Consider the following 13,471-nt stretch of genomic DNA (forward strand, 5'->3'; position numbering starts at 1 on the left):
CCACATGCCTCCTACGCAATGACGTGTCATTCAAGTTGACCTGTAAGTGTGACTGCTTTTCGCCATCAGAAATTTCTTCTGGCATCGGTCCCTAGCCTACGCCATTTCTGCCCTTCTGCTCCCATCGAAGTCACCAGCGGAGTCGTAAATGGCGCTGTGCTCACACAAGGCCACGGCCGCAATTAGCTTGTGATTGCTTATGCCAGTCGTTCGTCGAGCAAATCAAAACGCAACTACACAGTTAACAAACAGAAGCGCCGCGCAGTTGTATGTGCGGTGCAGCCCTTTCATTTCTAACTGTATGGAATTGTTTCTACTGTCGCCACCGACCATCATTCGCTCTCTTGGCTCATGAAACTTCGTTACCCCTGCGGAAGGCTCGCCCTATATGCTTTGTACCTAGGCGAGTAAAACTTCACTGCAGTGTACGAAAGCGGTCGTCAACACGCCCACGCTGACTGTCTCTTGCGCTGCTCACCCTTGGGTAAAGCGCTCGAGTAGTGCGAACCATTCAGTGAAATTGAAGTTAGAAAGCTGGTCATTGTTTCCTGGCGAAGTGCTGATGCCCACCCTTGCTTAGAGGCCTGTGTGGCTCCGCTTCCGCTAAACTGTTGAAGGTAAAAGATAAAAACCACGACGAGGTGTCCGTTCTTGAGCAAGAAAGTGCGCCACTCCAGTGCTCTACATAAGGATGACACAGACTGAATACTGTTCCATCAGCGTCAACTGAAACACGATCACCAAACAGAAAACTGTGAATGCCGGGAGAAAAAAGACAGGCGATGCCCACTGACACTTTTACAGAGTAGTCTGCACAACTTCGAAGCGAATCTCAACTAGGCTGGTATTCAGTCTCATTCAAAAAAGCTATCCTTGTTTTGCAGCTCATGTTTTGATTGTCCTGTTCACATTTCACGTGATGTTGACTGCCATTTCAGGAAAGCTAGTGCTATGTTCCCGCCTCGTCACCAACTATGACTTGTACCGCAGATCTCTCGCGGCGGAAATTGTTCGTTATGCTACGAAGCACATGATCAGAGATTGCAGCAAATACTTAAGGGAATGCAAACCTTTTCGCCGGATTCTGGAGTTGGCGACATCACCTTGTCCCCTTTTGTGTGTTGCAGGTTTTTGACTAAATTTTTCTAACAACCGAAAGATCGCCAACACGCCAGCTTTTCTTAGAGGAGCCTTATCAGTCGATCAGCAGGATCAAAACGTTGCAGCCGCTGATAACGTTGGACATCACTGGGCCATTAAGGGCAGGTTGCAATTCCTTTATATCTTTATGACACCGCTTCCTATTTCTGACACTGGGTGCAAGCTGCCAGCATTGCGAGCAAGGCTGCATGAGTCAAGTTTCTTATTCCACAAAGTGGAGGAAGTTTGACACTTGGCGCTCTTTTGCGTGTTGTTTAGTGAAGCGAATTTTTCCTTTCCTTCTCCTGCCTTATATATTTGTGCGGAGGGCTTCAAATCAAATTTGGCACTGAGCTCTTTAAAAGTGTATTTTGGCGGTGCATATTAAAACATCATCCCTCGTGGAAAAGCTTTAAATCGTGTTAATGCTGGGCTGAGGGCGGTCACTCATCGAATAAACTAACCAAAAATTCAGGTATGGCGAGTCCTAATCAATGAGAAAATACAATACACGCAGCTCGGACTAAGAAAGCCAACTATGTTACATTGCAGCGTTTCGTTTTACTTACGGTTAGGCAAGCATTGCACGGTATGGTACGTTGTAGTAATGTAGAGCCTGTTATGACGTGGCATAGTGCGGTATGTTACAGTTTGGTATAGTATGGTACAGTATGTTATGATGCGGTACTGTATGCCATGGTATGGTGCACTGTGGCACGGTACGGTATTTGGTTTTCACCGGGTTTAGCGTCCCAAAGCGACTCAGGCTATGAGGGACGCCGTAGTGGAGGGCTCCGGATAATTTCGACCACCTGGGGTTCTTTAGCGTGCACTGACATCGCACAGCACACGGGCCTCTAGCATTTTGCCTCCATGGAAATACGACCGCCGCGGCCGGGATCGAACCCGCGTCTTTCGGGCCAGCAGCCGAGCACCACAACCACTGTGCCACTGCGGCGGCGGTACGGTACGGTATGGTGTGCAATGATATGGTATGGTATGGTATGGTATGGTATGGTATGGTATGGTATGGTATGGTATGGTATGGTATGGTATGGTATATAGGACTTAACGCCCCAAAGATGCACGTAAACTGAGGGACGCCGTAGTGGACGTCTCCGCATTAATTTCGACCCTTGGAGGTTCTTTAACTTTCTCTCAAATCGCACAGCGCGTGGGTGATGTGTTTCACCTCCATAAAAATGTGACTTTCGTGGCCGTAATCAGATGCCGCGAAACTGGGCTCTGCATCTGAACACCAAAGCCACGGAACCACCGTGACGATTCAGGTAGCTTAAGTATAAGTTCCCCTTTTAAGAGGAGATCTGATTTCGGTATCGAATCCTGTGGGCAGGAAACTCTGACGCGAGCAAACTGTCTTGAAATTGTCTTCTGCCTCTTTTACCTTCACTATACACTCTAAGCACAAAGGAGTAAAAAGGGGGTAACCTGTCCTCCAGTACACCCTTAGTATTAAAAGGGAGTGCTTTTTACTCCCATATAGGAATATTTGTGTTCAGTGTGTAAGTACAGTGCGGTCCTGTAAATGTGCCATGTCTCTCTTATAAAATTGCTGCACATCAATCTCAAGCGTAAATGTCTATAGTAGTGTCACGCCGTCCAAGGCTTTCGGAGCATGCAGAAGTGCACACGTAGACCGTAGCAAGAATTATACCTGTTTTATTTCCTTCTATGTACATATGTACACAATTCACTCAGTCACACAGACGTGCACCAGTGTAAAAACGATGGCTATACAACGAGGGCCGGTGGCCGGCCATTTTTTTTTCGTCTTACTTCCGTTACAGTATTGTACACACAGTGTGTTATCACAGCAGACCGAGTACTGCATGCCAAGAGCTACTCTGCAAACTAAACGCTAACCACCTAAGGGCGCTCTAGCGCCGCCCCGACTCCTGTGGGACAGCCGCTTGCGCACTGGGGCCACTGGACTGAGCCGCCAGGTGGGGCTACTCCTCTCTCGAGGCTACTACGATGTAGTGAATACCCAGAGAGATTTCTAATTCCTCTTGAATGCCAGGAGACCGGAGTAGACGTGTTATCGGCCGAGCATTGTTCTGGACAGCAGTTATTTACGCTGTACGGAGGTTCCTAACTTCGCATGTCTTGTGCTTGTGATCAGGCTTAACTGCACTAAGGCCATTCGGAATTTTCATTTTCTTCCTTGCACCGCTAGGTGTCTCGAGGTTCATGTATCGCGTGCACTGTTGCAAACGAATGTATGGCCCTGTACTTCGAGAAAAGAATTGAGGCGTGTCGCGTTCCAGGTGTGACACCTTGGAATTTTCTCGAAAGAAACGAACGCGTTAAATCGTTTTCGCCTTCACTGCTTCAGATGGAAAGAACCGTTTTAGTATACTGCTGGGAAATAAGAAAGCACAAAGTAACAACTTTCATAGCGCTTAGAGCTATGAAAACATCTTGTTGCACATCAGAGACAGAATGCATTTAAAATGAGGAAGCTTTACGCGTATTTTCATTTTCTGTGCACTCGGATCTTGAGTTTCCTTACTGCTTCAGTCAGATTCTCTTTCATCCCTGGACCATGCCCATCGTGGTGATTTTTTAGGCCTGTAAGTTTCAGAGAAAGCGCAATCTGTGTATATGGTTTAAGCGTCTGCCGGACTCTACAGTCCTTGCCAAAGGTGCATAGGCCAGTTCATTTGTAAACTCTGCTATTGATGGTTAGTTCCTGTATCAATCTAAAAGTTCTTAAGAACCAAAAGCTTTCGCAAAAATTTCTCCAATCTTTGAAAGCAAGCACCATGCGAAGAATCGAGGTTACGCATGTACCGAGGCTAGAGTAGTTTTGCCGAAAATTGCGCACATTCGGCTGCAGAATCCGGTCTGCGGACAAGAGAGAGGGAAGCTAAAACAGAAACGAAGGAATAAGTGGAACGGAAGGTGTCAACCGGTTTCATCGCGTCCGCCTTATTAAGCTCCTATTGTAGTCTCGACCACCCATGAACCACCCGACATACTTCGTATACCAAGGACGCAGCGCATCAACAAAAAGATCAAGTGCAAACACAAACCACAATTTGAATAAGTACACACACGTAATTGATGGACCTAGATATATTCTATCAGGGGCCGATCATAATGTAGCACAGCCGACAGCAAAAAGCCGCGCTGCCGCGGTCTCATCTTCTTCGCCAAACCAATTCCGCTTTCTGTGTGCTTTTCTTGCGTTGCTCCTAAAAGAAATCAACTGAGAACTTCTTCCTGAGCGAGTTTTTTTGAAATATCGACTAATGTTATTGTTTTCACTGCGCCCGCTCCTTGGAACGGGCACATCATCAAGTATTACGAGGCCCACGAAGGTGTCTTGTTTTGTCGTTTATGCAGTGCTATGGAATAGAAACAAGAATCAAGCTGTTGATCAGGAAGCAGGAAACTTTGTAAATAATAAAGATTTAAATATACTTTCGTCCAGTGAAAAGGTACGCTCAAGAAGAGGTTATGTGAGCAACGGCTGCATACACATGCCGACAATGTGTCAGGCTTTGATCTAAAACTCGGGTGTTTAAATTTGGCTCGCAAGCGCCTATATGGAATTCCAGTTAGTTAAAAACTGTAAAGCGGCACAGTGTTATTTAAACAGCTGTATTCCAAGTATCGCACATTCTTTCATCCTTTTTAGCTGCTGGAAGAGAGACCTTAAAATGGCAGTATCCGAAGTGCTGCCGACTGCGCTTCTACGACCAACCCTCAGTGCTGACATACAGGCATCCGAAAGCATCGTAGGCAGTTTGCAGCCTGTCTTATTTGCATATGGAAGAGAATATGAGCGGGAAAACACTCTCGTGAACATGCGTCCAGATCATTCTATGGCCATGTTCGCACTTTTTCTTCGCATTTTCGCCATTTACAAAGAAAAGATCGTGAACAAGGGTAGGTGCGGACATTAGTAAGCGGACTACGCGATTCTGTTCGAAGTGAATCAGGCCTGTCCTAGCAAAAATTCAGACACATCGTGTCCCATGAGGAACCGTGCCAGCAGACTCCACCAGTGTTTAGTGTACCGTCTTCGCCAAAAGTGACCGAACAGCCGCGACGGTCGCCGTCACGGCTGCTCGGTTACTTTTGGTGAGGACGGTACATGCGAGTCCTACCAATTTCCGCTATGCAACGCGCAAATAGAGTTTGAAGGCTATGGAATACTCCACTTACTTCGGGTTCGCACCTGTGCATGTATTAGAAACTGGGCAACTTCAATCCCATCATCTCTGACTTGGTCAGTGACTGCTGTTATTCGTTTCATTACGCACATCCATAGTTAAACACAGGTAACTACATGATTTCCCAAGGAGAACAAGCCTCTACCACCATAACAGCATCTCGACCAATAACAGAAGCACCAGCGTCGGGGCAGCACATAGCACGGGCACCGTTGCTCTAGCACAGGCCGAGCAGTACAACAGCAATATATCTCAAACAAAATTATTGCACCAGCTTTCCATACGACTTCATTCTACAGACATGCTGCCCCTCATTGTAGCTCTGGCACCAATAGCAGGGATGACGTCGTGATGTTAACGCTCGTGTTAAGATATCGTCTGTTGCAGGCTGTTAGTGGATATCGCGCCTGGTGTCGTGCCCGCACAAAAGTTGCTACTCGCGAAATTTGTAGTCTAGGCCGGAAAACAGAGTGGCCAGAAGGCGACGAGCGCGGGGCATGTTTTCCCCTAACGGAAACATGCACAGAAAAAGGACACCTTTCTGTAGACAAATGTAGAGCGATTGCTTTCTTTGCTCGCTTCAATGCCGACTTTGTCTCACTGAGCCAATGCATCATTGATAGAAGTGTTTCGATTCTATATAAAAAAAAAGATTATCTTGCCCTTCACTGCTGATTCGCCAGTCATCGCAACGGCCACGCAATCGACGCTGCGGACTACAAAATAGAGATGAAATTCGGCAAAAAAAAAAACAATTATTTAATAGCACCGACCCGTAACGTTGTGGTCAGCATAGCGGCTGTTTGACACCACAGGAGAGCGCTGCCATCAGTTGGCTGGCAACGTTCCTGAGCAATAGACTGGATTAAGCTGCAAGTTTGCTGCCCAAGAAGCTTCCTTACTAACTTAGCATGTGCCGCTGTTCTTCGATAGCATTCCGTCAGGACTTGAAGGGTTTTGCTGACAGATCATTTTAACACATTGGGCAGCCGTTCAAGAATGACGACTCTTGCCATTTTTCGTTTTGCCATAGGATTCATACAAACGCGTCTTGGTGGCTTCACTACATCGAGTTTTGGCTACCTTCAGTTTGTCACGACAGTTGGACTGATATTCCGTCGCCGCTATCCTTGCCTGAACTGGAACGGAGTCCCTATAGTTCAAATATTCTCCGGGAGCATCTTCTCCGCTGCGATCCAATTTTGCTGCTGTTTGGTACAGCGTGCGGCGAGATGGTTTAATCAACTGTGGACGACAGCGCAGGATAAGCAGTCCGGAATGCGAAAGCTGTTGCGGAGTACCAAAGCTACTCGAAGTTGTTCGGTGAGTGGTGAAAACCCACCGAGCCTTCAGACAACGGAATAGCTTCAGCTGACTTTAGGATGAATGAAAAAAAAAAAAAGTGATGACAAGGTATAAGTACAGTCTTTACCAAAAGTAACCGAGTAACGGTGGTTTGTTTCTCAGCCGTTAGCGAAGTACTTATGGCTACCCTTAAGCTCTGAATCTCTGTAAGTAAAGTGAACCCCGGTCCTCAAGTTTTAACACCTTTCGGTCTTTAGGGGTGTCGTAAAAGATCCGCTATATGGTTGAGAAGCAAAAATCTGCTGCTCGCTTACTTTTGGCAAAAGGGGGTACAAACTTCAGCGCCAATAAATTTTTCCCATCCTCTAGCACTTCGTTACTCTCTGAAACAGAGAGCGCCACATTTCTAAGCAAGCATTTGCCGAGCATTTGGCTAGCCCTAACCCCAGAACGCAAGTTTTGGCGGTGGAGTGGGCTGACAAAGTCGTCAAGGGCTGCGTACTCTCGACCACTTAACGCGACCTCTTGCCAAGCTCTTTCTGGCGAATAAATTGTTTTACAATCAATCAATCAATCAATCAATCAATGCCGAGCATGAACGCCTTGCAAGTACTACACCGGTGTTGTTCCTGCCGTTTTCGGAATCCTCCAAGTCCTACACGGGACCAAAGCCTCTCTTAAAAGTCCGCAGCTTCTGACCACAGCTAAGCCTAAGTCCCCGAACGATGTGCGAGCAGAAGCCTCCGGCAGCCAGAAGTCTCCTGGCTTCGCAGTCCAATGACCCCAGTGACGCAACCATAGACGACGGCGAACGACGGCACGTAAACAACAACACCCACCGAAAACTACTTTCCCGTCCCGAACACAGTCGGGCGGGCTCCTTCAAGGCGCTACCGCTAGAGGTCTACACGAACCGTCCGCAGCTAAGGCCCCCTCTACTGGGCCTCAGGGACAATGCAAACGCCTGCCGCATCCAGGCTGGCGATTGCGTTGTCAGTGCATAGATGCCTACAGCTTTCACCGGGCACACTGCTCTCTCAGCTGCAGGAGTGATGGCGATCGCGATGGCGGGAAGCGTCCGCTACCCGGTCTCTCCGTTTACGTCGGAGCCGCACCTTAGTAGCAAGTTTTCCAAGGCGGATCAAAACGAGAAACGCCTGTATTCCTTCTGAGGGCGTTTTGCCGGCTCAGTAACAATTTCTAGAAGTAGGATAATGACACCTGCGGTGGCGTCCTCAACATGAAGTAGCCTGTAGTCGATGGTAGCAGACAGGGCCGAAGATAACGGTGCGCACCTAACTATGCCTCGTCGTTCGTTCAGTTATACTTCTACGTGGCAGCGCTTTCTCTATGTCATTTCGTGGTCGCTAGCAACAAAAGAACACAAAAGTTAAAACGCATTAACACTCTAGATTCATTTTTAATGGCTTGAAAAAGCATTCCCGTATTGCATTTGTTATCAACCCGATTCTACCTTGATCCAAGAGAGGCGAGTTTGAAGAACTTTTACACGTTCACCAATTAATTTGTACTGCATTATGAGGGCACTCATGGCGATTTAGATCAAATGGGATGACTAACAATGAGTAAGCTTTTTTTTTAATGCCGATGCATCATGAAAGATTCTCAGAAATAAAGGCTTCAGTGGATTTTCTGCGCGATCTGTCACTCCTCCAAGCACCATATCTAATTCCTTTCTGCGTTCTGAGACGCTTATTTCCGACGCAAATTTGCCAGTAACTCCGCTAGGTATAGCGGATGTTATATCATCACCACAGAAGGACAAACCAGTAAAATTAGACGAATTATGAGTAGCTTTTTGCTGGCAGTGAACCTTGCAGTGTGTACGGAAAGTCCAACTGAAAAGCTACAATGGGGCCGATGAAGAAGTTTGGAATCTTCTTGCCACTATTAATAGAAAGACAGTTGTTTTTACGATATCTTCCTTCTTTCAGCCCATCTGAAGGATGGTAACACTGGAATTCCACAGCAGAGATCAAGCCGGTTTGTCTCAGATCACACGACCGCGAAAGTGAGGCGTTAAAAAACGACCAGAAACTGTAACTGTGTGAGCTGGTTTTGTGCATCGAAAATCAGTTCAGAACTCTTTCGCAAACATGTTATCATAAAGTGGAAGTTTTCAATTATACTGTTTCTCACCTCGGAGGCTACACAGGCTTCTAATATGATACATTTTTAGTCAATCTCCTTAACCAAAATGAGCTCGACTGCAGATGAAAATGCTTTACTGCAGACCTTTTCATCGACTATCAGTTGACTTGAAGCGCAGATAGGTGAGACGAGTTTTCGAATAAGTGATCGCTCGGCACCACTTCGGTACGGAATCACTCAAGCGTCTCAGGATGTAAACAGTAGCGCGAAGTTCTAAGCTTCCAAGCCAGGAGTTTTGGCTTCCAAAGGGAACTAAGAATGCGTTATTCGAATGATGGATAGCAGAGAAGCTGACATGAGCTGTACTCGTGAATCCCAATGAATGAAAATCATTTTGTTACGGCAGATTTGCCAGTGTAGGACGGGTCGACGTTGTGTTCATTTGAGCAAAGATGAAGTCCCGGCATCGCCATGACAGATAAGGAACGGATTTGCTTGAAACCTGCCTGACTTGTGAGGGTTCGTCATTAAGGCCAATAAGGCCCATTCTTCAATACAAATAATTGCTGGAGTGTACAAATTCTGATGGGAGAAAGTCACCACGACACAAGTCCGCTGGTTTCTGTTATATTGCATCTAATGGTTTCTCTTCCGAGATGTTCGCAATGCTTCGGATTGAATAAAGAACCTTGACAGCGACGCGGGTGTTCATGTTGACGCACGGTTTGAGAAGAAAGCCACAAATATAGAGCGGACAGTAACAAAGGATTATATGCAAGAACATTACAAAACCAACTGCCAGCTTTTCTGATTTGTTCCGGTTAGTGTTTTTCTTGAACAGCCTAGCATTTGAAGCACCCGCGCTTTACTCTAATGAAACAAAATTGGATATGGCCTCTAGGCCATTGGAATTTTGCTGAGAATAAAGGGTAAACAGAAACCAGATCTCTATGGAGCTGCCTCCAACAAAAACCTACTGATATGCTGCTAACAAACGCCAGCATAATTAAAGAAAGATTTGTACCGATGCGCAGAAAACCGCCACTGCTATAATCCGGTGGCTTATTTCTGGTTGAAAGTATGATAAATATCAAGTTTTGTAGTTTTAGAGAACTGTTCCGCATGTAACGAAATTACGTGGAAATGTAACGCGGAAAGGGAAACTATCGGCAAAACTTTTTGCTCTTGCACCAAATGTTACGCTGAGTTCTTCGAACGCTGCACTAGAAGCAAGAGGCTTCTGTGATGTCAGTGCAAGCATCACTAGGAAAATAGACGTTTTGGGAAACTCGCAGCAAGCGGCGAATATAGTTCAACTTGGCTCATCGTTATCTCTATCAACAATTGTCGCAAGTCTTGCCGGCAACTTTACCTGGGCCTCTTTCAACTCTCCGTGTAAGTGGCTAGCGCCAGCGCCTTCAAGACTATTGGTCACGAAAGCTCGCTATAGTAGTTTGTAGCTCCCCATTGATGTCCCCATTACTTCCGTCGATCAATATGGCGCATTTTCTTTCTGAAGATGGACGTAAGTCCACAAGATGGAATATTTCAGACAATGTCGCTTTCACCCCTAGTGGCTCGCGGTTTGAACTGACTCGATTTAAATCTGCTCCGAGAGTCGACTGGCTGTTATGTCTGTTATTCGTCATTCCTATGAGGGAATTGCCAAGACCAAGTCTCCATCTTTCCCCTGGCCGCCATTTTGGGTCCCTCTTGCAGGAAATGCTCGTCGGTGTATGCCTTGCAAGCGAAACGGCCATGTGTTTCATGATGACTTCTTAAATTCTAATCAACAGAGGGACCCACCCAAGATGGAAGAGCGGTCGCCAACGTGCTCGCAAAAAAAAAAAAGTGTACCACGGTGAATCGGCAGTCCGCTAGATTTGGCGGGCCCTTGGTTCATTCCATTCGCCACGCCCCCTGGAGGGATGAAGGCTCTGTGGGCGAGCGCAGGTAACGGTTATCTGCAAGTACCCGACGCCCGCGGCAGTTTATAAACATGGCGTGGAATGTTGGAGTAGAACAGCCTTTAAAAGTTGATGGAGTAGGATATCCTTCAAAACGCCCCGTTTTGACGTGCCTCCGCGGAGAGCGATGGAAGCGTTTGTGAGCATTTGTCGTTAGTTGCACGCATCTTGCAGTTGTTTCCGAGTCTAGAGTGCGATAAAAACATCACAGATTGGTGCCTTGAGGTACTGTCCGCTGGGCTGAGCCGGCTGTACCGGTGACGTCCGCTGGATGGCGTTGATGCCTGCGCTGTGGCGCTCTTTTTTTTCGGCCGCATCACGGGCGGCGGGTCAAGTGCATTCTTCCAGTGCCTCCCGAAGCGTGGCGCAGATTTCCGTGAATGTGGGTCGGTCATCGGGCCTGGGAGGAAACAAACTTGCGATAAAGAAACTTGAACGTGCTCAGTGACTAATAGTTAGGTATACATTCTCATTTACCACACCATGTCCCGTCGTTAACCCCTTATCATGCCAGAACTAACTTTAAATATTCTTATTTTCCGCGAACAATAAGACAATGAAACCAGCTTTCTTTCAGCTGCTTAAAGGGCAACTGCATAGGTTTTAGAAATCGACGAGCCTAAAATGGTTGAATGTGTGAAACTTGCAGGTAAAGTATGCGAAATCCTTTTGGGCTAGCTTTTGAAATCTTGACGTAATCGCCGATCAAAATCGCGATGGCCTTCAAGCTTCTCCGCAGTGCACAACGCTGAGTGCGGGACGTCTGAGGACATCATCGAAGGTATCAGTACATTTACAACGCGTAAACACATGCTTTAAATGAAAAAAAAAACCAACGCCACAGACGGCAAAGCCCGCCGAGCGTTGTTTGGCAGCATCCAACGGTGCACGGCAATGTGTGGCTGATGGTAGCGGGCGGGAATCTGAAATCATACCTTCCGTGACGTCAAACTGAACTTCCCCGCACTCCTGCGGTGCTTTGATGAAAAGTGCAAAATTCAATCGCCGATTTCGTCACTATTTTAAATGATAGTGCAATAATACTTGGCATGCTTCACCTACAGCCTATATCGATTTGAATCCTCGAATATTGCGAAATTCTCAAGAAGTGATGCATTTGCCCTTTAAAGAGCACTGACAGCATTGCCAGTTTTTTGTGCGTGCTGTGCATTTTGGGTGTCAAACGTTGACACAAAATTTTCGTTGTATTCAGTGTGCCTTTGTGTTCGAATTATGGATGTGTGGTCTTTTGTGTCTATTTTAAATTGTGTTGTCAAATGTTACTCTGCCTTATTTCACATTTTACTGCTCCTCCTGCCTGGTCCTACCTGGCAGTATTGAATAAATAAAAAATAAACATTCTAGGACAAAAATTTTGAAAATTAAAAATTGTCAGACACTGCTTGGAAATATTAAAGTTAATTGTACATTCTTTTGATATGTCGCGAAATCTTTCTTTTAAAGTGTTTCCATCGATCGCATTGAACAGTTAAGACTGCCATAAAAAACGAATGGAGAATGCTTTTAACAATAGCAAAAACGTTAATAGAAAAATAATACAAAGACTGCCGTCGGATGATGTGCCGATATATTGATTGTTATAGTGAAATCTTGCATATTATGAAAAAAATGCGTTACGGTTTCCCGCTCAGAAAGCTTTGTACAGAATTGTTCAAAATGAACGCAGTCTATAAAAGTACTGAAACCTTGGGCCGGATTATTTCGCGCGCATGGACGTTTCGAAGCAGCGCGAGAGGGCATCAACTATGTGAAACAAACGGGCTGTCCACTTCTGTGTGTTCGCTCGCATTCTGTCATGCTTCTTTTACTTGGAAAAACACTTATTTCATTGGCGCAGCTTCTGGCATTACCTACTCGGAGAAAAATCGCTAGGCTGAAGTAATTTTAAACACTTTATCAGATGAAATTCAATTTCGGCTCTACCTTGCACTTGCGGTTATCTTGTCTTACTAAGCATTTCCGTACAGTTATGTCCCCAATGGTGAGGGCTAGCAAATATATTTGTTTTATTTCTTCCGGAAGCTATTTCTAACCTATTTCTTTCAACCCACGTGTATTTAATGGATTCAAATCTCTAGTAAACTTTGAAAAAGTTTCAGCAGGAACTTTTCTATACTCAATTAGCTGTGCCTTTCCCACTCACAAAGAGCCTCTAAGAGCTCACAGTACTGGTAATGAATAAATAAAACAAACTGCGCTAGTGCATAAAATCTGGGCTTGCATGTGCGTGCTGTTTCATCGTAATCACTGCGGCATTACTGTTGAAATCCCAACTGATAAACTGTACGAGCTTTTACAATGCCGTCAAAGCAAGGACCACACGGTGCGTTAATGATGGCAAGGGGCAGGCCTCCGCTTTCAGAGACCACTGCCTGCTAACAAAGAGCCTCATGCACTTGTTTCAACACGGCATAACGTTCAGCAAAACGTCACTTTAATTCAACTGCATACCCTGCATCTAAAGCGTAAGGAAAAATCTGACTCGCGGCTGCGCCAGTTAAGGAAGGACACCCCTGTGACGCGTTGTGCAATTGCGATGGATGTCGAAGCGACTCACTTGTACTGCCAACAGGACTGCATCAGCTGGTAGACGCGGTCGGGGCATTCGTCAGGCTGCTCCAGTCGCTGGCCACTCTCCAGCATCGCCAGGATGCTCTGGCCCGCAAGACCCTACGCGCCCGAAAAAAGAAGAGGTGTGGAAACTGTCTACAGGCAGTCAGAATG

At 46.2% G+C, this 13,471-nt stretch overlaps 1 protein-coding gene across 1 annotated transcript in view; it reads right to left on the reverse strand.

Moving 5' to 3' along the window:
- Positions 1 to 10,298: 10,298 nt before the first annotated feature.
- The window catches only part of LOC149366860 (tyrosine-protein kinase SYK-like), a 125,079-nt gene continuing 121,906 nt past the window's right edge, over positions 10,299 to 13,471 (reverse strand). Inside the window, exons 17-18 of the mRNA XM_089565937.1 lie at positions 13,305 to 13,417; positions 10,299 to 11,126 (exon numbers count right to left, since the gene is read on the reverse strand). Coding sequence (XP_089422063.1) covers positions 11,057 to 11,126; positions 13,305 to 13,417 — 183 coding nt within the window. The 3' untranslated portion in view covers positions 10,299 to 11,056. The remainder of the gene's footprint in view (positions 11,127 to 13,304; positions 13,418 to 13,471) is intronic.

The sequence above is a fragment of the Amblyomma mixtum genome, chromosome 1, assembly GCF_055824585.1.
Source record: "Amblyomma mixtum isolate Tamu chromosome 1, ASM5582458v1, whole genome shotgun sequence".
Taxonomy (NCBI): Eukaryota; Metazoa; Arthropoda; class Arachnida; order Ixodida; family Ixodidae; genus Amblyomma; species Amblyomma mixtum.